The 24,981-nt window shown below is 41.0% G+C and overlaps 1 protein-coding gene across 5 annotated transcripts in view; it reads right to left on the bottom strand.

The window, feature by feature from the left end:
- The window catches only part of LOC117817407 (long-chain-fatty-acid--CoA ligase 1-like), a 28,864-nt gene that overhangs the window by 2,958 nt on the left and 925 nt on the right, over positions 1-24,981 (bottom strand). The window contains exons 1-21 of one of the 5 annotated variants that reach the window (XM_034690116.1): positions 22,431-22,447; positions 22,051-22,181; positions 16,994-17,361; positions 15,942-16,056; positions 14,490-14,554; positions 13,480-13,581; positions 12,226-12,325; positions 11,954-12,129; positions 11,461-11,493; positions 11,066-11,117; positions 10,843-10,916; positions 9,004-9,081; positions 8,808-8,885; positions 8,566-8,700; positions 6,187-6,321; positions 5,386-5,481; positions 5,060-5,132; positions 2,730-2,818; positions 2,523-2,639; positions 2,243-2,386; positions 2,046-2,150 (exon numbers count right to left, since the gene is read on the bottom strand). In XM_034690116.1, the coding sequence (XP_034546007.1) occupies positions 2,046-2,150; positions 2,243-2,386; positions 2,523-2,639; positions 2,730-2,818; positions 5,060-5,132; positions 5,386-5,481; positions 6,187-6,321; positions 8,566-8,700; positions 8,808-8,885; positions 9,004-9,081; positions 10,843-10,916; positions 11,066-11,117; positions 11,461-11,493; positions 11,954-12,129; positions 12,226-12,325; positions 13,480-13,581; positions 14,490-14,554; positions 15,942-16,056; positions 16,994-17,188 (1,962 nt within the window). In that variant the 5' untranslated portion in view covers positions 17,189-17,361; positions 22,051-22,181; positions 22,431-22,447. Of the gene's footprint in view, positions 1-2,045; positions 2,151-2,242; positions 2,387-2,522; positions 2,640-2,729; positions 2,819-5,059; positions 5,133-5,385; positions 5,482-6,186; positions 6,322-8,565; positions 8,701-8,807; positions 8,886-9,003; positions 9,082-10,842; positions 10,917-11,065; positions 11,118-11,460; positions 11,494-11,953; positions 12,130-12,225; positions 12,326-13,479; positions 13,582-14,489; positions 14,555-15,941; positions 16,057-16,993; positions 17,362-22,050; positions 22,182-22,430; positions 22,448-24,981 lie in introns of those variants that run through there. The other 4 variants (XM_034690118.1, XM_034690119.1, XM_034690117.1 and 1 more) reach the window with 4 other exon arrangements.

Raw genomic sequence — 24,981 nt, 5'->3', positions numbered from 1 at the left:
CAGACAGAATCCAGCTCTACATTTCTAAGAGCTCTGCTTCTTGAAAAACTGCTTCATTAGTTTTATTTGTAGTAATATTAAATTATTCATTGTTATTTACTTGTTTATCTGATGGGGACAAGTGCATGAAACATCGCTTCATACAGTATACAGAGTAGATGCTTTGCATACAGGAGAGCAGCCATGGCTAATTTGCAACTCCTATCCCTATTTAAAGCTATCTATCTATTTAAAGCCTCTATTAACCCAAATCAACAAAAACGTTCTACCTATGATATTTATAGTCACATTTACATGCCATTATATATATTAAAAGTATTGGAAATGAACTTAAATCCATTTTTGAAATATCATCGGTTACGTTTTTGATAATGTTCTAACGCTGGGATAAAGAAGGCAAGGATATTTATGATGAAATAAATATCAAACCAATCATAAATGAAACACTCAGTCACGTGCACACGTTCAATAAAACTCCTCCGCTCCTACTCAGACCGTTTCCTGACATCTCAGCCAGCTCCCTTCAGTGTTGTCTTAGGTGTTAGCTTGTTTGTTCGTCACATACTGTCTGTAATCTGTCTGTATAGCTGTCTCTCTGCTCTTTGTGCCGCTGTGCTCGTGTGTCCCTGTCTGCACATCCACCGTGAAGATGACAGCTTGTTGTCATTCTTCTATTTCCCTAACTGCAGTGGATTCAGGGAAACTTTGGGACGCGTACGAGTTATGCGGCGGCCGAGTGGCTAAAGCAGCCCCCACATGCTCCGCTCATTTCCTCAGGACCGGTTCACTAATTTTCCCCAGGCCTGGTTCACTAACTTTCCTCAGGACCGGTTCACTAACTTTCCTCAGGACCGGTTCACTAACTTTCCTCAGGACCGCTTCACTAACTTTCCTCAGGACCGGTTCACTAACTTTCCTCAGGACCGGTTCCCTAACTTTCCTCAGGACCGGTTCACTAACTTTCCTCAGGACCGGTTCACTAACTTTCCTCAGGACCGCTTCACTAACTTTCCTCAGGACCGGTTCACTAACTTTCCTCAGGACCGCTTCACTAACTTTCCTCAGGACCGGTTCACTGACTTTCCTCAGGACTGGTTCACTGACTTTCCTCAGGACTGGTTCACTGACTTTCCTCAGGACTGGTTCACTGACTTACCTCAGGACCGGTTCCCTAACTTTCCTCAGGACCGGTTCACTGACTTTCCTCAGGACTGGTTCACTAACTTTCCTCAGGACCGGTTCCCTAACTTTCCTCAGGACCGGTTCACTAACTCTCCTCAGGACTGGTTCACTAACTTTCCCCAGGACCGGTTCACTAACTTTCCTCAGGACCGGTTCACTAACTTTCCTCAGGACTGGTTCACTAACTTTCCTCAGGACCGGTTCACTAACATTCCTCAGGACCGGTTTACTAACTTTCCTCAGGACCCGTTCACTAACTTTCCTCAGGACCCGTTCACTAACTTTCCTCAGGACCGGTTCACTAACTTTCTCAGGACCGGTTCACTAACTCTCCTAAGGACCGGTTCACTAACTTTCCCCAAACAGCTCAGAGTTTAGACAAACAGCTCCGTCTGAGACCTGGAGCCGAGCTCCTTTGGGTGCACATACTACACTTCAGCCTCCTCTGCTCCGGGCGTCCCATGGTCCTGAAGCCCCGGAGACTACGGAGTGATAAACTAATAAATGATAGAAGTCCTGATTCTGAAGTACTTTGTGACTCAGCACTCAGAGACCATTGTAAATGAATCATTTTCAGATCCTGGAGTTTTGATGTCTTTAGATTCAGAGTCAGACGGCTCAAACATGCAGGCTGTGAACTCTCTCTTGACCTGTCAATCAAAGAGTTAGGCCACGCCCACACAGTCCTGAGAAATGCTCTGAACTGGAAAATAGTTTGAGTTTTTTCATAGTTGGATGTTTATTTTAACTCAGATTTTAATTGAAGCTTGATTACATATTTAATTTTGATATTCTAGATTCATTTTAAATATTCCATTTACGTTTCCAGAGGCTTTAAGCATGAATAAACAGAAAAGTCATACCTCTCTGTCACACAGTTCCTGGTAGCTGCCCTCAAGTCCCAGAGTCCTCTTGGTCCAGCCAGAGAAGAAGTCTGGGTCAGGAACCACCACTGCTACCAGGCAAGCCTGCAGACCAACACCATACATATAGCAACTGTTAGAGAAGTGACATATCAGGCTCGACATGTAGCTCAGTGGCAGTCCAGTGCTCCGCCTACCTGCAGGCTGTCTCCATGAACAAAGACCTGTGCAACCGCGTCGCTCCTCGAGTAGATGTTCTCGATCTTCTCAGGAGCAATGTACTCCCCCTGCGCCAGCTTAAAGATGTGCTTCTTCCTGTCCACGATCTTCAGTGTGCCGTTCTGTAAACACGTGCATGCAAGGTTAGTGCTGCAGCTTTTATAAATCTTTATATATAGACTAACTTTGCCTGAAAGAAACACAGTCAGATAAAACAAAGTGAGTGAAGTGAGGCTGAACACAAACAACTTAACCTACAGGAAGCCATTTTCCAATGTCCCCAGTGTGAAGCCATCCGTCTGCATCAACCGTCTCTGCAGTCTTCTCTGGGTCCTTCAGGTAGCCCTGGAACACGTTAGGACCCTTCACACACACCTGAACACAGAACACAAACACACTTGTGAACATCTAACACTAAGACAACATTATCTGTGATCAGGCGTGTTTGCTGTCTTTGGTTTTCACCTCTCCTTCCCCGTTTGCAGCTAGGTAGTTCATCTCAGCCACGTCCACCAGTTTGAGTAGATTACAGGGCAGAGGAGCTCCAACGTGACCTGTGCATACGAGGGGGAGTTTAGTTCTTGTAAAGCAATGAATTCATCTCTTTAAAGGCAGTCTTGTTTATGCAGACACATGAGGGCGTACAAAAAGATGTAAAACTATTCAAAGTTTGGATTTTCTAGACAATTTTGAGGCACAACTGACTCAATCTTGTTCTCTTTGTGATTGCTGCCACTGGGATCTGTTTTTAAGAACTGTGATGTCTCATTTCAATGTTTTGCTGATGCAAATGTATATACCATTGAGCTTAATGCAGTCCATGTTGAATTGTTTAAATGATGTAAAGTTATGGCTAAGCCTTAACTTTTTACACTTAAATGAGAGAAAGACTGAGGTTGTTGTGTCTGGACACCCCAACCTTTTGGATGGGAGCATCCAAAGTTAGTGAACCATCTGAGACTGATAGCCATGGTAAAGGTTACCTCCCTCTCAAAGACATAGAGAGAGTGGTACACGGCTGTATTACTTCATGGCTTGATTATTGTAACTTTTTGTGTGTGGGCTTAGACATGTCCTCAATTCAGTGCCTGCAGCTCGCTGCTCGTCTCCTGACTGGTAAGAAAAAGAGGGAGCACATCACACACATGCTGCATGTTCTTCACTGGCTTCCAGTCCATCACAGGCTTGATTTAAAAATTTAACTGTTGGGGCGCTGGTGGCCTAGCGGTCTAATATACAGAGGCTACAGTCCTCGTCGCAGAGGTCGCTGGTTCCACTCCCGGCTGCATGTCTTCCCCCACTCTTTACTCCCCACATTTCCTGTCTCTCTACAGCTGTCCTGTCAATAAAGGCAAAAAACCCCGAAAAATACAACTTAAAAAAAATAAAAATAATCACTGTTAACAGAAAAGGCCCTTAATTGATTAGCACCATCCTTCTTGGCTGATCTTCTTCCCACACTGTTTGTTTTAAATGTGCTATATAAATAAAGTTGCTTTGATGTGACTCTACCAATGAGCTACAGCCGCCTCTGAAACAGAAGCAAAGGCAGCTAATAGAGGCAGATATTAAAAAAGAAGATGAACATCCAAATATCTGAAAAAGGAACAATTAAAAAGCAGTTTAGATGTTTGGTGCTCAGGTTGCTGCTTGATAACTGATGACCTGAAGGGTCTTAGTTACTTACTAAAGTTCATGACCATTTTCTGTTTTATGAACAAGTAGAAGCAGGAGAACTATTCTAAAGTCTGTCAAGATCCATGGCGTCTCATCTTCCACCATCACACTCAACAAGGGCTCCCCACAGGGATGTGTCCTTAGCCCCCTGCTGTACTCGCTCCTCACATATGATTGCTCTGCAAGGTACCCGAACAATCATATAGTGAATTTTGCAGATGACACGGCTGTGGTTGGACTGATCTCCAACAATAATGAGTCTGTGTTCAGGTAGGAGGTGGAATAACTTGAGGACTGGAGATGGTGGTGGATTTTAGGAAGAGACTCCTCATCACCCCCTCTACATCAGAGGCGCAGCTGTGGAGATGGTGTCCACCTTCAAATACCTAGGCCTGCACATCTCCAATGACCTCACATGGGCCACCAACACAACCGGCACCATAAAGAAGGCCCACCAACGCCTGTACTTTCTGAGGAGGCTAAATCGGGCTGGCCTCAGCCCTGCTGTGCTGACATCTTTTTACCAGTGTGTGGCGGAGAGCACACTGACAGCATCCATCACTGTCTGGTAGGGCAACTGCTCCGTGGCTGACAGGAAGGCTCTGCAGCGAGTGATTAAATCTGCTCAAAAAACTACAAACAGCAGCCTCCCTTCCCTGGAGGACATATATGCCAGCAGGTGCAGAGGCTGGGTGTTGCACATCATGGAGGACCCCACCCATCCAGCACACGGACTGTTCACCCCCTTCCCCTCAGGAGGAAGACTGCGTAGCCTCAAAGCAACAAGGCTAAGGTGTAGCTTCTTTCCAGAAGCTGTGAGACTTGTTCTCTGCACTTTACTGCTGTGACTGCACGCACATACTACTGCACTTTCTTTTGACATGCTGGTTTTTAAACTATGTTTAATATTTACTGACTGTAGGCTTTTAGGTTAAGTATTTATTTATTCATAGGGTCTATTTTTTTAGCTTGTTATATATTCTGTACACTGCTGGACCTGAGTAATGTTGTCGGTTCCTTCATGTTTCCTATATGATTGAATGACAATAAGTGAACCTTGAACCTTAAAATGTATTGTTTGAGACATCTGAAGCCTGCGTTGGGATCAGAATCACTACCTGCAGTCCAGTCCCCAGGCAGGGTGATGGTGCATCCAGCGGTACACTCAGTCTGTCCGTAGCCTTCATAGAACTGACAACGAGGAAACATCATCATTATTACGATTATTTATCACCATGACATCATCACACCGAGGTGCTACAGACGACCATGTAACAGAGGACAAACTGGAGACAGCAGTTTGGATGAGGATATAAAAGACAGCAACTACATGACTTAACATGGACTGTAGAAACGAAAGCTCTGCAGGACAGAAGCTGAAACAGATGATGAAATAAGACAGAGTCAAATATGAAATAAGACCTCAATGTCAAGTTCAAGTTACCTGACAACCAACCGCAGCTCTGAGGAAGGTGAGGACAGCCGGAGAGATGGGAGCAGCTCCTGTTAACATGAGACGGACACGACCTCCCAGGCTGGCCTGTAGAGGGCAGCACACTCACAGTTAACCCTGTTAGCTGAGTCCTTCACATACGATGTAAAGAGGAACTGCACCACATGTGGTCCTAAAATGTCTTTGTGCTGTCTGCTTCAGCTGCCTGAATCACCTCTGACCTGTTTATTGCTCTGCACGTCTTAATGTGAGCTCTGAGCATATTAACTGGTCTCACACTCGATGTTGTCTGCACATTTAAAATGTTTTTTCATTCTCCATGTTTCTTTAGTGTTTCAGTAGTCTACATTAACAGCTTCAGAAGTTCATAAATCAATCAGGGCTGCAGGAGGGGGAGTGAGAACCTCTCCCGCCTTTGCACAAGTTATCTTTACTTTGAAAACATATTTGTGTACAAACGTACACAAGGGATGGCATAAAGGTGAGAACAAGACTGTTTTGAGAAACATTAGCTACATCCTCAGGATACACCTTTTTGGTAGTTTGAGAAAATACATCAACCACCCCCTGTTTTCATGTCTGTTTCTCTTACAGAAGTTTGTTTCATTGGGATTTGTTTCCAAAGTCTCACTTGAGTAGATTATGAAAACTCTGCTTGCACAATGTACACATAAAAAAAACAAATGTTCCTTGAAATACTTGAATGTTTCACCCCACCAAAGTAAAAAACATTACTGTGAATGTATCTCTCAAACGTAACGTGATGCACCGAGACTCCACTGCTTGCTGTACCTGGACTTTCCGGAAGATGAGTCGATCCCAGATGCTGTCTTTCCTTACGATACCTCTCATCATCTCTGCCTCCTTCCTCCTGTAAGCAAAACCCAGCAGCCAGCGCTTCAGGGTGGTGTTGGCCTGCCCAAAGATCTGTAGAGGCACACACACACACACAAAATTAAATAAGGATGGCTTACATGGCTTACTATTAAGAAGAGTATCACCAGCACCCTCAGGGGTTATAAGAGTGACAGACATGTCCCTTTGTCTGCTACTCTTACGACAGTATGACCAGAGGAGAAATAACAGGTAAAGTTAAAAAACATGCTTCTTAATAAACTTTATAAATGTGTGTGTGTTGCAGCTGAGTTATTTGTGTGCTCTATGAGTTCGGCTAATGTACAAATATTTACTTAACGGCCCTGTGAGAAGATTTTAGCTGGTTGTGACACAAAAAATGTCTAATAAAAGCCATCAGAAATAAGAAGAACAAGGTTTATAATGTAATCCTTAATGCCTGTAACTACTGTGAGACCACAGGACTGACAGCATGCTACATAAATAGCAAATCATCACAGTCAGTGATACGTGTGACTGTTAGAAGAAAGCAGGATGAGACGTTTGTTACAAAACATCCCCTACACATGTACAAGACAAGATCAGCAAAGACACCTGTGGCATCACTTTGTAAACAGGGAGCGCAAAAATCCTAAATCAGCAAACTCTGAGTCTCAGGAACAAACTCTCAAACTCAAGCAGCCAACACGGCACGGACCAGCCCAGTAAGTTCTCAATCAACCAGGGACAAGACAGCCCTGGTGACACGTTTACACGCACTCACAAGTCTTCTTTGGAGAACTGACATCTGTTCTTGAAGTGCTGTCTTGAGGCCAATCGGAAATGTTGAACTCAACTAAACTTCTGTCCAGCTAGTGTGAGGTAAAGAGGCGGGCTTTAAGCCTTCTAGCCCAGGGGTTCCCAAAGTTTTCAGGCCGCGACCTCCAAATTACAATACCAAAGACTCACGACCCCCACTGTCCCTGGATGTAATTAAAATGTTGCTTTGTTTAGCTGGTCTGCAGAAAATTAGCTTCATGCATATGTGGCTCTGATTGCTGTGCGGTTATGAATGAACCTGCTACTACTGATGCTTTTTCTTAAATATTTACAACAATGGGTAAAACATACAATTTTAGATAACTTAAAAAATAAAAATGAAAATCTGGAAGATCTTTCGTCATCCCCCTGAACCCTCCTGTTATGTTGCGGGTCAAATTGACCCTTTTTAAAGTCTATTTTAGGCAATACATGCCTTCCAAACCAGCAAAATGCAGCATAAATATCTGGGCAGCATGTGACAGAAGAGGTGTCGTGTTCATTTATCAACATCACTTCATAATTTTTATTTTTTTCAAAATGTAAAATATAATAAACAAAATTCTATGTCATGTAAAACTATTGCATTTATGTTTAGGGCTTTCCACTGTACATTAAAAAAAGTTTTAACATTAATTTTCATGAAAAAAAGTGAGTTATCTTCATTGAACCATGATCTGTGAGAATTAAAGAACACTAATGGACTGAATATTTATTTAAATGGTTAGTAATGGAGTTAAAAATTATATTTAAAAATTGTTTTTGGGATTTTTTGGGGATCTGACACTTTTGGATAATTGAATATGCCCTGGGTCAAATTGACCCAGGAACATTATTGCTGTTCCAGAGAAACGAACATAACAGGAGGGTTTAAGTGTCTTGTGACCCCACTTTGGGAACCCCTGTCCTAGCCAACAGCTACAGTGTTCCTGCCTGTCAATCAAGTCAGCTGCGCCTCTCATAATGGAAATTTCTGTGTTTGAAAAAAATCACCCCCCGTACAGTGTGAGCTGACCAAGAATTGAGCTATCCAGAGTACACTCGGTTTTTGTACCAGACTGTAAACATGTTTATTTCTGCTATAAAGATCGTCTGCTTTGAATTGGTGTGTATGTGGTTTCATGTACTTCCGGAGCCAGCCTCAAGCTGATCCTTGATGAACTGTAGTTTTTAGCACTTCCACATTGGCCTCATATTTTTAGACTGGAGGTTGCCGCTTGGACAGCACCTATATACCTACGCAGTCACACAGACTGGTTATGATTAATCATGGGACAATCATGCAAGTTTTATATTGTTGAAAGCCACAGGAACGTTGCAGCACGATGCCTTTAATGTGCCTGACTTTCACCTCACGTCCTGTGATACAAGTGTTGCGCTGAAGTCCTGATGTTTGTGCTACATTCATGGTAAATAGAGGTAAGCTTTCTCTTGTACGACAGCCTGCTTGACAGTGACGCTTGCTTTAAAAGTTAATGCATATTGAGATATGCTGAAGTGTGTGTGTAAGCCACCTACCTTATCATACATCCTGTTGAGGAGTCGAGGAACCACGGGGAACACCGTAGGTTTCAGGGTGCCCAAGTCATCTGACAGCAGACGGATGTCTCCCTGGAAAAAGCCAATCCTGGCTCCGTGCACTATCATAACTCCCTGTCAGCATTAAGAGAGGAAGAGCGTGAACCAGTCATCATGAGAACATGGGCACACACTCGTCTTTAACAAAGGGTGACTACAGGAACTAATGGAGGATACACTACCTGTACAACTCTCTCAAACATATGAGCCAAAGGAAGGAAGGAAATATGGACATCTCTGTGCGACATGGGGCAGCGAACCTAAAACATACACAGGTACACAAAGACACGGGCAAACACACACACAGGAACACACACACACACAGATGGACCAAACACAAACACACAGAGGGAGAACACTCAGCATCAAAGTTTGTACCTCCACCACTCTCTCAAACATGTGGGCCAGAGGCAGAAAGGACATCATGACATCGTCTGTGCTGGTCTGAGCATGAGACTGAAGGCAAGAAGGAAGACCATTATAACAGTCCCTTAACCTTCAAATGACCACAGATTAAAATACAGATTAAAGCTCAGATTAACCTAAAGATTAAACCAAAGATTAAACTAAAGATTAAACCTCAGATTCAAACCGAGATTAAACCACAGTTTAGACTACAGTTTAGACTACAGATTAAACCACAAAGTAAACTAAAGATTAAACTACAGATTTAATTACAGATTAAACCACAGATTAAAGTACAGATTAAACTACAGATTAAACTACAGATTAAACCACAGATTAAACTAAAGATTAAACCTCAGATTCAACCGAGATTAAACCACAGATTAAACTAAAGATTAAACAACAGTTTAGACTACAGATTAAACCACAAAGTAAACTACAGATTAAACTACAGATTTAACTACAGATTTAACTACAGATTAAACTACAGATTTAACTACGAATTTAACTACAGATTAAACTACAGATTTAACTACAGATTAAACTACAGATTTAACTACAGATTTAACTACAGATTAAACTACAGATTAACTACAGATTAAACTACAGATTAACTACAGATAAAATACAGATTAAACTACAGATTAAACTACAGATTAAACTACAGATTAAACCACAGATTAAACTACAGATTAAACCACAGATTAAACTACAGATTTAACTACGAATTTAACTACAGATTAAACTACAGATTTAACTACAGATTTAACTACAGATTAAACTACAGATTTAATTACAGATTAACTACAGATTAAACTACAGATTTAACTACAGATTAAACTACAGATTAACAACAGATTAAACTACAGATTAACAACAGATTAAACTACAGATTAAACTACAGATTAAACTACAGATTTAACTACGAGTTTAACTACAGATTAAACTACAGATTAAACTACAGATTTAACTACAGATTAAACTACAGATTAAACTACAGATTTAACTACGAATTTACCTACAGATTAAACTACAGATTTAACTACAGATTAAACTACAGATTTAATTACAGATTAACTACAGATTAACTACAGATTAAACTACAGATTAAACTACAGATTAAACTACAGATTTAACCACGAATTTAACTACAGATTAAACTACAAATTTAACTACAGATTAAACTACAGATTAACTACAGATTACACTACAGATTAAACTACAGATTTAACTACAGATTAAACTACAGCTTTAACTACAGATTAAACTACAAATTTAACTACAGATTAAACTACAAATTTAACTACAGATTAAACTACAGATTAACTACAGATTAAACTACAGATTAAACTACAGATTTAACTACAGATTAAACTACAGCTTTAACTACAGATTAAACTACAGATTTAACTACAGATTAACAACAGATTTAACTACAGATTAAACTACAGATTTAACTACAGATTAACCACAGATTAAACTACAGATTTAACTACAGATTAACCACAGATTAAACTACAGATTAACAACAGATTTAACTACAGATTAAACTACAGATTTAACTACAGATTAACTACAGATTAAACTACAGATTAAACTACAGATTAAACTACAGATGAAACCACAGGTAAAACTTCTTAGGAGAAAATCCAAGCTAAACACCACTGTTATCGACAGTGTATGCTTCATTTAAACATATATTTCTACACTTTACTTCACTGACACAACACACTGAACTATCCATTTAATAGTATTATCACCATCATCCCTCCCCTTTGATCCATAAACACAGTGAGAGAGGAGACAGCTCACCTCTGAAACTTTAATGAAGGCTGAGCAGTTAGACACGATGTTCCTGTGAGTCAGCATGGCTCCCTTTGGGTTTCCTGGACGTAAAATAACACACAAACATCTTTAGATCTTTAGTTTTAGTGATTGTTATGAAGCACTTTCAGATGTTTGTGAAAATGATATCTGGGCAATCATTCTGAGTGTATATGTGTGTGTATGATACAAGAGAGAGAGATGGAGCTACCTGTCGTTCCACTGGTGAAACAGATGACAGCCATGTCCTCTGGTCGAGGAGGCTGGAGGGATGAGGTGGACACATTAATAAAACAACATCAGCATCATCACTCTGAAGGCTGAGCCAAAAGCTTCTCCATGAGACAGCTCTTGATTTCTGATTTCATAGCAGCTCTTTCTCTCTGATGCATTTTCATGGTTATCACAATTTCCTTCTGCTTATCACGATTAAACATGCACAAGCTTTGACAGCAACGATTTCATAGGTCTCTCAATTTTTTTCACAAGGTTTAATTAAAATTTGTTCAAGGTTAAACATGTTTACACGGGAGGATGTTTCTCAGAATCAATGAAGTTTCTGTCCGTCTGTCTAAGAGGTTATTGAACAGGCCAGTTTTTACTCACCGCAGGGGTGCAATGGTTGTCCTTCCCGAAAGCCTGTTCAACGAGAAACCCACATTAAAAAATATGAAATAGACAAATAACACAACATGAAAGCAAAAAAAACAAAGACACATGTCATTTAGAAACATAAACCAACAAGAACTCAGGAAATAAAACTAATGTAAACGAGAGACGAGTAAAACAAAAGGACGTTAATTCAACCAGGGCAGCAAAGAGGATATAAAACAAACAGAAAGCACAAACGAGGACATTATGCAGTCCTTAAGCTCCAAACAAAAAGGAAGTAGTAAAATAAATGTAATGTAAAGGATGAGCTGCTGTCCACGACTTCAAAGAGCAGCTTTCAGAAATAGACTTTGTTCAGGGGAGGAGGGCGCTTCCTCCTTCTCTTTGGACAGTAGTAGACTTCTGACATGTGTGTGTTATTCTTTGGCCAAAGTTCCCTCCACAAGGTGTTCTTTGTGTACTCATTAAGATGGAGCGCTGTGCTGACCTCCATCTCCCGCATGCCGATGATGAGGATCCCAGCCTGCTCCCCCCTGCTGACGAGGTCTGCGCTGGGGGTCTCCATCAGAACAATGGTTTTCACAGAGTGCTCCCTGTCCTTCATGCAGTCGAGCACCAGGTTGACCTTCTCCACCACGTCGCACACAACAGTGGTGATGGTGGCTGCAGACAAACATGAAGACACGCGCAGACAGATCAGAACACCTGCGATCATTCATCAACAGAGACAGAGAACTGATGTTGTTCCTGTGTGTGTACCTTTGTCTATGATGTAGGTGATGGCTTCTGTTCCTAGGGTGTCATAAAGAGGGACTGACACCAGAGAGTAGGTGTAACAGGCCAGCTCACTGATGGTCCACTACACACACACACACACACACACACACAAAGAGAAATACATGGATGGATGTGATGTTTTTTACATGTTTAATGTCAGTACTCTCATTTTTAACTGAATACAGATCTCTTCCTGAGTTTATAGATGCTGATTACTAAAGGTTTAAATCAATAACTCAATCACTAGCTGCTGTTTTAAGGTGTTTGACTCTCTCATATCATTAAAAGGCTTTCTGCAGAAACCAGCATGCACAACGTTACTGTCTACAGGTGAAGAGATGCACCTGCACATCAGACCAAATGTCTGAAGATAAATGAGAACAGGAAAGTGTAACTGTTCCAGAAAAAGATGATTCAGAGTCCAAATAAAAATAGTTGTTATTTTTTTCGCAAGTGTTTGTGATTACAATAAGTTTAGTTTGAAATAGATATAAATGTTGGGTTACATCCCCCTAAATGCACCACAGAACGCCACAGGAAGTCATTCCTGCCTGTGGCCATCAGACTGTAGAACTCCTCCCTCTGATCACTGAACAATAACCTTTACTCTGTGCAATAACCGTACAATACACTGTGCAATACCTTTACCACATTAACATCCTTGTATATATCACCTTCATTCCCAGTGCTTTTGTACAAAGATATTTATAACTAATCTGCGCTTCTGTAATTACTTTAATATTTGTATCTTCATATCTTTATTTTATTTTTTTCCTATTTTATTTTACTTGTATTGATATCATGTTTTATTCACTTCTGTAGATACTTTTTTATCTTTATTTTATTTTTATCTTTATTTTTATTTTTATCTTAATTTATTCGTATTGATATCTTGTTTTTTGCTTCTTTGCTTTTTAATTTAAATTGTTATATTTATGTTTTATTTGTATAGATATACTTTTTTATCTTTATTTTATTTTTTTTATCTTTATTTTATTTTATTCGCATTGATACTGTATCTTATTTTATTCACTTCTGTACATACTTTATTTACATTTTTAAAATGTTTATCTTTATTTTATTTTTATTTATATCTTATTTTATTCCTTCTTTCTATTCATATTTTGACTTTCATACATACTATATATAAGAGCCACTATAATGACTGACTATAATGAACCCCCAGAGGTAGGAGGTGCTGATTCATTGGTTTGTTTAAAATAAACGTGTGGTTACCTCAGGTCTGTTCTGAGAGAAGATGCCGATGTAGGGGTCGGTGGTCTTGGAATGTCCTTTGTGGAGAAATGCTGAACCAAGGTTCTCTGCTCGCTCTATTACCTAACATGCACACACACACATAATAACACACGCACGCACACGCACGCACACACACACACACACACACACACACACACACACACACACACACACACACACACACACACACACACACACACACACACACACACACGCATGCATCAACACCCAACAATCACATGTAGCATTAGTTTCATGGTTAAATATAATTTAATATTCATCAGATTGATCAGTGAGTTAGCTCTCTGTGTTGAAGTCTTTCACTATCATCTCTCTCTCTTCATCTCCTCATCTCCCTCTATCCCTCTCTCCAACACGGTCTCAGCAGATGTGTGTCTAACATGAGTCTGGTCCTGCTGGAGGTTTCTGCCTGTTAAAGGAAGTTTGTCCTTGCCACTGTAACTTGCTAAATGCTGCAAAGTGCTCTGCTCATGGTGGATTAAGATGAGATCAGACTCCTGTCTGTAAAATGGGACTGGATCTGATCCTGTCTTGATGTTGGGTCTTTGTTAATAATAGAACATAGAGTACGGTCTAGACCTGCTCTGTTTGGAAAGAGTCTTCAGGTAACGTTTGTTAGGATTTGGCGCTGTAAAAATAAAGATTGATCGAATGATTGATTTCGCTCAGCATGAATGAATACTGCTCACTGATGCATCTGGTGATGCCAGGCTACAATATATAACATTTCTCTCTCCTCCAACTTTAAACTTCATGATTCTAGTTTCCACCACAGACTCTCAGGCAGAGGGGTTGTTTTCAAGGATTTGATAAAGCTCCTCTAGAATAACAGAAGACATTACCACCCACACAGGTCAGGTTTCCCTAACAATACCCCCGCTGGACCACAGTTTGTGCTGCCTGAAACTCTCTCCTGCTCTTCTGTTGTCAGGCTGAAACTTTGATGTTTTATAAGGAGAGTTGCTTACCTCTCTGTAGGAAATCCATTCATAAGGCTGGTTTGGTTTCCTGGAGCCCAGACAGGGGCCGTTATCTTGAGAACAAAGAGAGCAGAATAGGGAGGAGGAGGAGGAGGAGGAGGGTAGATGGAGGAAACAGAAATAAACAAGAATAATGTAGACAGTGAGGTTTACATCTAACACACATGCAGACCTTTCTACCCTGAATATGTTGCTGCATTTGAACTGCATTTGAAAACTGCATTTCCAAAATAAAAGCCTGGATGTCACAAAACCTTCACAGCTGAACCAGGACCAAACAGACATACTCGTCATCGGTTCAAAGGCTCGGAGAGAGAAACTGGCCTCTACATTAAATGCATGCAGATCAAACCTGAGCAACAAGGCAAGAAATGTTGGTGTAATGTTTAACTCTGATTTTAATTTGAAGCCACGTGTACGCTCAATCACAAAAACAGCATTTTACCATCTACAGTAGACTTCTAAAGTGAGGATGTTTCTCTGAACAACACAGAGAGACCCCTCCGCTTTGCGTTGGGGTCTTGTCTCACCCTGTCGAGATTCTTTTTCCCATAGCAATCTGCTAACCGTACATTATCCCTGACTTATTTTGAATCTGCACCTGGGTCCTCCCCCTCCTTTCTTCACTTGTGACACTAAATAATCAAACAATAGTTAAACTCCATCTAGTAAAGGACGAGCAACATTTTTTTTACGTCTAAGAGAAAAACACAAAGTGAATTCAGATTGTCGTCTAATTGTCTTTACATTATTGCTTTCGACCTAAAGGTCAGTAACAAGCCTCCTCCTCAGTGACAGTAAGTGTAGAGTAATGCTCCAGGGCAGTGTATCAAGCTCATGCAGTTATAACAGTGTGTGTGGGGCGCTGTTGGCCTAGCAATCTAAAGCCTAATTTATACTTCTGCGTTGAATCAACGATGTAGCCTACGCCGGGGGTCCACGTAGCTCCCGCACCTACGCAGAGCACTACGCACGTAGCTGACGTGCACCTCCTCCAAAATGTAACTACGCATAGAATCGATGCGGACCGCAAGCCCTGTGATTGGTCGGCTTGTGGGCATTGTATTTCATGCATTTAGCACTTCCTGGATCCCCGCCCATCGGCCGTGTATTTCATCTCCTCCTCTCTATTCTTCATGTAATCATGTCTGTATGATAAACAGCAACATGTGGTGCTCATGTCCGCGTCAGCCCCTGCTGCGTAGTGGTGACGCAGAAGTATAAACCAGTCTTAAGCGTGCGCCCTATAAACAGAGGCTACAGTCCTCGTTGCAGAGGTCGCAGCTTCAATTCCAGCCTCGATCATTTGCTGCATGTCCTCCCCCTCTCTCTACTCCCCACACTTCCTGTCTCTCTTCAGCTGTCCTATCAATAAAGGCGAAAAGCCCAAAAATGTAACTTAAAAAAAACAACAACAAAAAAACAGTGTGTGTGACTTACTGGAGACACGGGACCCTCTGAGTAAGAACTCGTACATGGTTTTGGCATCATCGTAGTAATGTGTCAAGAGACCTTCTCCGTTCATCATGACAGATCGGCGTGCAAACTCTTCACCCTGTTACAAAGAAATGTATAAACCATGAAAGTTACCACTGATTGAAAAGTAATGAAACCAGATTCTGCTCTCTGTTCTTCATCGCAGTTTGTTTGTTGCTGTTCAGACGTATCGTTGAGTCAAAAAACAGTACTCTTCATCTAAAGACCGATAGGGAGAGGAATCAATCAGATCTGAAATCATATACAGAATATGATCACCTGGAAAGTAAAGAAATACAAGGATTCAACCTAAAGGCTGGAAAGATATTAAATTCCCTGAACACATTTCTCTTTCCCTATGCGCTGTGACTGAAGTGTCATGAGAGCGCCATCATAAAAATCTCCTTTAACCACATTCAAATCAGACATCCACACTCTTGTGCTTTAGGGGAATATGAGATTGGAAGTTTTAGCTTTGTTGATTTCCATCTTGCAGAGTTTGTGTTCAAGTGATTTGATGAACCTGCTCCTCAGTCTTTCTGCAAATTCGTTAAGAGACAACAGACCTGCAGCAGATCCTCCAGAGCAGCTTCAAGTGATGACTGTTAAGTCTCATTCTGCACAACTCAGCACTCAGACAGGTTATTCCGTGAGAGGAGGACCACTGAAGCTACCAAACCCTGGTTCATTCATCAACAAACCTGAACTCCTGTCTGATTCTCTGTACTTTTCTCACTGCCGAATCTGCTACAAACACTGGGTACTTACATACTACATTAATAGCAGTTTTCAGTTTGTCTGTGTGTACTGTATCTGTCTCTGATCAATAAACCATGAAAACGTTGAGGCCAGTAATCATGTAAAGATAATCTGAATGGCTCACTGCTTCATCAGCAGACCTGTCTCCTGTTCGCTCTGTTTACTCATTAAACATTTTATGACTTTCACACTGTAACCTTCTAACAGTGCATCTCTTTTATGTTGCGACACTGCTTCAACTTTGCCCTCTAACTTACCGGAACATCAACTGACTGCATGCTGAGGTCACAGGCTGGTGGGAGGGGCTTGGGTCGTGTTGCCAGGTAGTAGGTTGTAGCAGCAGCCACGGCCCCCATGCTGACTAACATTGGGGTGGAGACACTGCCGATGTACTGGCTGACATCTTCCATGTCTGGCAACCGCAGCTTCTGCAGGAAATCCTGGCTCAGCATGGTGTCAGGTAAAAGTGTGTGTTTGTGTAAAGCACCTGTTAGCGTGTGTGGGTGGAGTGGTAACTTTGAGTGAGTGTGTGTGCTAGTGTCGAGGCAGGAGGGTGTGACTGACAATGGTGGCAGCAGTGTTTGTTATAGGATGGAGTGTGTTAGGGGGGTGGCCAGGGAAGGACCTGGAGAGACAGAGAAGACAGACCATGAATTCAGAGATTTGGAGGAAATGTGCAGAGCTGCACCATGACACCTTGGTTAATAGTAAATTGAAGGAAATGGAACAACAGTTGTTATTTCTGACAATGAACTCAAACATCCCGACATGTTCTTTGTGCCAACTGGAGCTCGCTGATGTTGAGAAGGCAAATCTTGCCAGATTCACCCACTTAGTTTAGGCCATTTCTTGCTCATTTCTAACATGTTTAATGTCCACCATGACCATAGGACAACTGGACACTGAATAACGATGATGCATTCACTCACTCTTAGCACTGTCAAAAATGAGGGATTCAAGAAGCTTATCAGAGAACTAAACCCAGATACAAGATAACAAACTGACTGGTTTCTTCAAATTTTACTCAGGACCAAAAATCTACTTCTAAATTTAAATGATAATGATTTCCTAATTATCGTGATAATTATCAATAACAACCGATGTGATCATTTTTATCCTGATAACATCTTTTTCAATACCGCCCAGCTCTACAGCCACTGACAACTTTAGGAGTCAATAAAGAGCATAAATAAACGGCAGATCATGGAGTATGGCCTTATAGAGAAAGACATACCAATGCTTTATTCTTCTGTTGTGGAGGGAAGACAAGCCTACCTTTTCATGTTGATGTTAAATTTGAAATTTGAACACAGCACACAGCTATGAGTAACGGACATATCAAGATTTTCATAGATTATGGACAATTTGTCAATTAGAACTGCTGGGAATGCTCTGTGAAATAAGAAAGGGTTAACTAGAATTCAAAAGAGTCTGACTGATGCATCTGTCAGCTGATAATAGAAGGTCAGCATGAGTTGATCAGCTAATCAATGTCTGCACACACAGCATGTTTTTATCACTTTAACCAGCTTTTTACACAGAACACCTCATGCCGAAAACATAAAGGGGGGTGAATGTATAAATGCTGTCATCACTGAAGGAGGCACAAGCGGTAACCTTGGGCCGCGAGAATTGAGGCCAATGCGGAAGTGTTAAAAAGTGCAGTTCATCAAGTGTCCACTTGAGGCTGGCAGCAGAAACACCAGAAACCACATACACACACAATTCAAAGAAGACGATCTTTACAGCAGAAATAAACATGTTTACAGTGTGGTTAAAAAAATGAGTGTAGTCTGGATAGCTCGTTTTTGATCGGCACACACTGTACAGGGGGTGAATTTTTTCACAACAGCAATTTCAAAGATATTAAGATTCTGAGTTTTCCATTACGAGAGGCACAGCGGACTTGATTGACACGCGGGAACACTGTAGCTGTTGTCGAGGAGGCTCAAAGCCCGCCTCTTTACGTCACACTCGCTCAGAAGACGTTATGTTCAGTTCAACATTTCCAATATGGCTGCCGCTGACAATTGGCATCAAAACAGCGCTTCAGAAACAGATGGGTGACGTTGCTAGTTGGTGAATATCTCCATTCTACTATTATTAGTAATATTTGCCTCACAAACTGGACATCACCAAGGTTCTGAAATGAACCCTCTACTGAGGCTGACTGAAAATCCTCTGACATGTTTTAAGATATTCCACCAAGAACAACAAATGTACACCAATGATGGTGCTACAAGACAATCACAGGGTCACTCACTTTGTTCAGATCTCTTCTCCAGAAACCACAGATATGAGCGTCAGATTTCAGGACAGTTTTTTTTTCTTAAAGAACACACGCTTCCCATCTCCCCCTCTGATCCATGCTGTTACCTGACAAGAATAATATTTCAGGTTTGTCTGCTCCACATAATAAAAGGACACGCAGCAAATACTGGAGGACAACAGCTGCCAGAATCTAGAGTCTTCATAAAAACTCTAAACATCTGCACAACCTTTAATATCAAAACTAAGAGCTGGTCCAAGCCTGAGCCAGCTCTAACTATAAGCTTTATCAAAAAGCTCTCTCCCTCTTTCCAGACCCAACACAGTCTCAGCAGATGTCTGTCTAACATGAGTCTGGTTCTGCTCGAGGTTTTTGCCTGTTAAAGGAAGTTTGTCCTCTCCACTGTAACTAGCTAAATACTGCGAGGTGCAATGCTCATGGTGGATTAAGGTGGGGTCAGACTGAGTCTTATCCTGTCTTGGTGTTGGGTCTCTGTTCATAATTTGACATACAGTGGTCTAGACCTGCTCTGTTTGCATCTTCAGATAATGTTTGTTGTGATTTGGTGCTATACAAATAAAGATTGATTGATTTAATCATATTTTGGGCCTCATGTTTATCATTATTTTTTACAGTTAAGAAACGCTCCACTCAAATCTTCTTAAACAAAGTTTTCATATTTTTGTATGCGAGAGTAAAACAGACATTTCCAAGATTACAGGATGCAGATTGAGAAAAAGAATGAAGTGTCTTCAGTTTATGGAAAATGTAAACAACCATACCTTATCAATGTTTCAAAGTACATTTCAAACAATGATTTTCTTTTCATTGAAAGTTAGCTCTGGCGCCATGCCATCCTGATGTAAACACAAAGAGTCAGGCTGTTTGACTTGGAACCCTGAGCCTGTATTTGGCAGGTGCAGAGTGCCATGGCAGGGTGACACAATTTCACCAAAACAATGTAGTCCAATAGAAATCTCTGTGTGTGTTATATAGTGATGGTATCATAGTGTTGTTACTCCACATTACAGAAATATGTTGAATCCCTCGCTTACTCATCGGCAGCCTCAGTGGCCATGCATCCTGCTGATCCTGCATCAGAATAATAGCAGCTTCAGCTGTGACTCAGATTACAGTATAATCACACTATATATCTGAACAATTCTCTGGGGACAGGTTGAGCAGGTGAGGCAGGTTCCCATGGTTCGTGTGTGTGTGTGTGTGTGTGTGTGTGTGTGTGTGTGTGTGTGTGTGTGTGTGTGTGTGTGTGTGTGTGTGTGTGTGTGTGTGTGTGTGTTTGTAATTTACAAGAGAGGAGGAAGGTCCTCAGGATCAGAGAAAAAAGTCAAAATATTCAATCATTACTGATCAATCTAAAAGTGACTAAACATGCCATTTATGCAAGACTACCTTTTCAAGTTGGAGAGCACTGATCTGCAATCTGACACCATTTCTATTTAGCACCATTCAAATCCCACACACCACAAAGGTGAGTGAGTGTTGTGGTTTAAAGTGAAGCATTTATTCTTTTGCAGCGAGGCTGGAGTTTGACAGGTTGGTTGACTTGACTTGATGTCAAAGTCTGAGATCTGTCTTGCATCTTAGCAGCTCTAAATGAAGTATGATACAATCAAAATAAAGATCAAAACATAGAAACATTAAACACATTATTCAAACTCAAGCTGACCTTGTTATTAGGGTTGCAAAATTCGGGGAATTTTCAAAGTAGGAAACTTTCCATGGGAATTAACAGGAATTAATGGGAATAAACCAGGAATTGACTAAATTAAAGGTTGGCTCTTAATAGGGACCTTAAATATAGTTGGGGACAATATATTTTAGCATAATCCTGACTAAAACAACCAGATTTGTTTTAGTCCTGAATGGGACTTTGTTGGGATTGCATTTTTGTAAATTTTTGAATGGGTTGGGTCTGGGGGATGAGTAATATTACCTCAACATTCATGTTTTTGTTCTTCAATTAAATAATTGATTGTTCAATAAAATATTTAACACTGGATAAAGTTCTACTGACAAATAAAATATGTTTTAATTGTATTATTTTGGATGGATGTCTGCTTATAACAAAACAAATATTTATGCTTGGATATGATACCTTTCCATTAAATGACCCTCAATTCCCAGTTAATTCCCATTACTTCCCATAATTCCCATACATTCCCATTAATTCTCATGGAATTCTCAGCTTAACTTCCCATGGAAATTTACTGGAAATTTTCCACCCCTTTGCAACCCTACTTATTATGACATGGAACCTTGTATCTCGGGTTTAATGCTTCACAAGGTATGCTAGCAGCGGGTCAGAGGCACCGTTAGCTAGCTGTACCTGTTTTTATGGTAGGCTGATTCACATGTCCACACACACACACACACACAAACACACACACACACTAACTCACACACACACACAGTGAGAGACTAGAAGGACTGTTTAATAGTAAACAGCTTGGAAACAGGCTTTGGGTGAGAGAACAGGGACATGCCCACCTCCAGACAACCCTTCAGGATCAACAAGGAGACCTTAAGCCTAGATTCCATGTTAACAATACAAACTGTAGGACTACACTGACTGAATCTGGGAGAGCTTTCCTGATGTTTTTTATCTGATGCAATGAGAGACTTCACCCTTCACTCCTTGCAGCTTTCTGCCTGGTTGCAACACCCCATGAATGTCCATCTCCCTGCCAGGGTGACCAGCCCCTCGTGTCTCACCTCTGTCCTCTGAACTGTAACATTGCTCCAGCTCCACAAACAGACTTCAGTTGCAAACCACGATGTCACAACATTTATCTGTGCTCCAGATGAGTTCACTATGCTTCTTACAAGAGATGTGAAGGCTGATGGCATGAATTCAGAATCATCTTGGGTCACATTAGCCACAAAACCCTTCTTCTACAGCTTCAAGGAGTACAGCAAGTTCATTATTACCATTAAAAAGTTACTGACGGGGAACGGTGCCAACGTCAGGAAAACAAGATCCCTATGTTTTCTCTGTTTCTGTCTTTGAACGTGTTCCACACTCACCTGTAACAAACAGCAGCCAGGTGAGACACGCTTCTCCTACTCCTGATGACAGCGACCTCGGGAGTACTGTTGATACTGCTGCTGCCACAGCAACCACCACGCTCTGCTCTAACAACGTGAGTTCACTGACACTGCAGGCACAAAACAGGCGCAGAAAAGCTGTTATAAGGTGATGTGTAATGTGTGATGTGTAACCTAATCTACCAATCAAAGGTCAGACTGGACGCAGGGAGGCGCTCTGATTGGCTTTCAGTGGCTGAATGGTCGGCGTGACTGACTCCGAGACCGGCTGTTAAACAATCAATGAACTTATCCATGAACAAGATGTAGCAACACATGATCAAACTGAGGAACATTAAAACAGCGTGGCAACCTCAAACCTGCGTCTGCACCAGCACCACACCTGACGACCAACAGATCTGCACCACCTCTATGAGACATGAAGAGAAACGTGACTTTCTAAGTGCTCTGCAATCATCCCCAGGTTCAAGCAGTCAGCCAGTCCCTTCACCTTTCCCCCGATGACCTCTGACCCCTGTGTGTTCTGCTGAGGTGATTAGGCAGAGTGAGATAAAAGCTGATCAAAAACAAAAGTGCAGAATAGTTGTAAAGCTCTTCTGTTGTTTCGGTGACACTGGGTCTGTATTTAAATATAAAACAGACTCATGTGTGTTAGTGTGTCAGCATTAGTCAGCACCCCACTATGACTGTATCTCAATGTGTCCATGCAAATGAAACAAACTTCATGGTGGATTCAAAGCCTGTCTAATCGTTCTGCTTCATACTCCATTTAGCAAATCCAAAAAGTGTGTAGTTTACATATAATTACTCACAATCATAGGCTCATGAGCGTTTAATTCTAGCGGTGCATTGTTTGAACTCGTTGCAGAGAGAAATAAAGCTCTTACCTTCAAAATAAAATGTACAAAAATGGAATTTAACCATCAATCTAAGCATCATTGATCAGATTATATTAAATCATTTTTCCCTTCCAGTTAATAAAATGTAAAAAAGTGAATAGAATAGATCTTTATTGTCATTGTTGTGACACAATGAAAAGCAGTTTAGCACCTCTTCACATAATTTAACATTTAAAAAAACACAATATGACAGTAGAAATAAAACAAGGCACGTTAGAGTGATAACATAGTTCAGAGAATACAGTAAAATAAATGAAATTGCACTGTGTGTCTGTACAGGTGTGAATCGTTTTAAAAATGTCTTTGTGCCAATCTCTATTAGGATTTTAAATAGTAGATAGCCTGTTATGGTTGGGACAGTGTTATGGTGTGTGTTGTATGACTGTATTATTTATTGTATTTGTTCTTTTTTATTTATGTGTGTTCTTTTGTCATTGTGGTGATTTTTTTAAAGAGAAGGTAACATATGCAGCACTGATGTCAAGACAAATTTCCCTATGGGGACAATAAAGGACATTGTATTGGATTGCATCGCATCGTATCGTATGCCAGTCATGTAGTTATCTATTTCTCAGATGCCCTCTCCTTTAAAAACACGATAGACAGGGTCCCCTCCTGAAATGAATACCCGCCCTGACTTTTGACCGGCTGGCCTGTGCAACAACCTTCTGGTTTCAGACTGTCGAGGGGGGACGGAAAACTTTAGAGCTTGCAAAATGGTCTCCCAAGAGACAGATCTTCATTTGTCACAACTTTCCTGGCAGTATATGGATGCTGTTGTTTTTTTCACCCCTGACCCTCAACCTTAGTGTGCCACTACACAAGAGAAAAATAATTCACTACAAAAATCTCACATCTTTGACTTTGACTTTTTGGTACAACTTCATTAACAATGAGTTCCTAACAAAATACTTACACACTATCTACCACAGAATGATTTCTGCATGGATTCACATCTACTAATGCTGTATTGCCTCTTTGTATCACAGTGACTTAGGGAAAATGTTCGCTTTGCTAGGTTTGCTAGGCTGTCGCTGAGCACAGTTATGCTTCAGCAACACCCTCTTTTATTCTAACACACATTCACACATCTTAACTGATAATGGCTCAGGTAAAATGAACTACATTTTTAAAACAGATATATCATGAGAAACATTTATTACAACCTATAAAGTGCATTGCAGTTTGCTAATTAGTCAATGGAAATGCACATTTTTTTACTCCCACTCCCATCGTGGAGGGCCCATGCGTGCTCAGGGGCCCCTGGGCACGTGCCCATATTATCCATATGGTAGATCCGGGGCTGGGAGCACATGACTCAAACAGCAAGGGCAAGATCTTTTTGTTTTACCTCTGCATGCCTGTCATCATAGACATTATATAGACACAATATAAGGTCTATTAATATACAGGCCTTTGACAACAGGCATGGTCATGTGTTATATCTATATATATATAGAGATATATATCTATATATCTATATATATATAGATATATATATATTGACTTAATATATGTCCATGCCTGTTGCTCTAAAGCTGAGGGTCTACTTGATTGTATTATAAGGGCTGCCCCGCCCACGCCTGTCAAGCCCGGGAGCCCAGCGTGCATAACGAGCGGCCACAAAGAGGGAAGGGGAGTGGGCTGCATACCAAGGAACCAATGAATGTATAGTAAGTTCATGGAAGTCGGCCAATCAGGTACAAGTCACCTTTCACCTCAAAACCTGCAGACTGCCTCTCTATCACCTTCAGTGTTCTTTAGAGTGTCTGTCCACCACACACACACACATACACACATACACACACACACACAGATAGAGAGAGCGTTAAGACTGTTCAACTGCGTGGGTGAATTTCACAGACATGAACATGAAGACATGTCCAAGTCTGTGTTTTAACCGAGCCTGCTGCAGCAGACCTTCACTTTAACCCCTCTTCTTAAAGGGTGCAGATGTCGATATAACACCAGCCAGAATATTGCAAGTTTGCGCAAATGTGCTCCATAATCT

Source organism: Notolabrus celidotus, chromosome 8, assembly GCF_009762535.1.
Source record: "Notolabrus celidotus isolate fNotCel1 chromosome 8, fNotCel1.pri, whole genome shotgun sequence".
NCBI classification, from domain to species: Eukaryota; Metazoa; Chordata; class Actinopteri; order Labriformes; family Labridae; genus Notolabrus; species Notolabrus celidotus.
The sequence above is the reverse complement of the archived record's forward strand: the minus strand, read 5'-3'. Positions and strand labels throughout refer to the sequence as shown.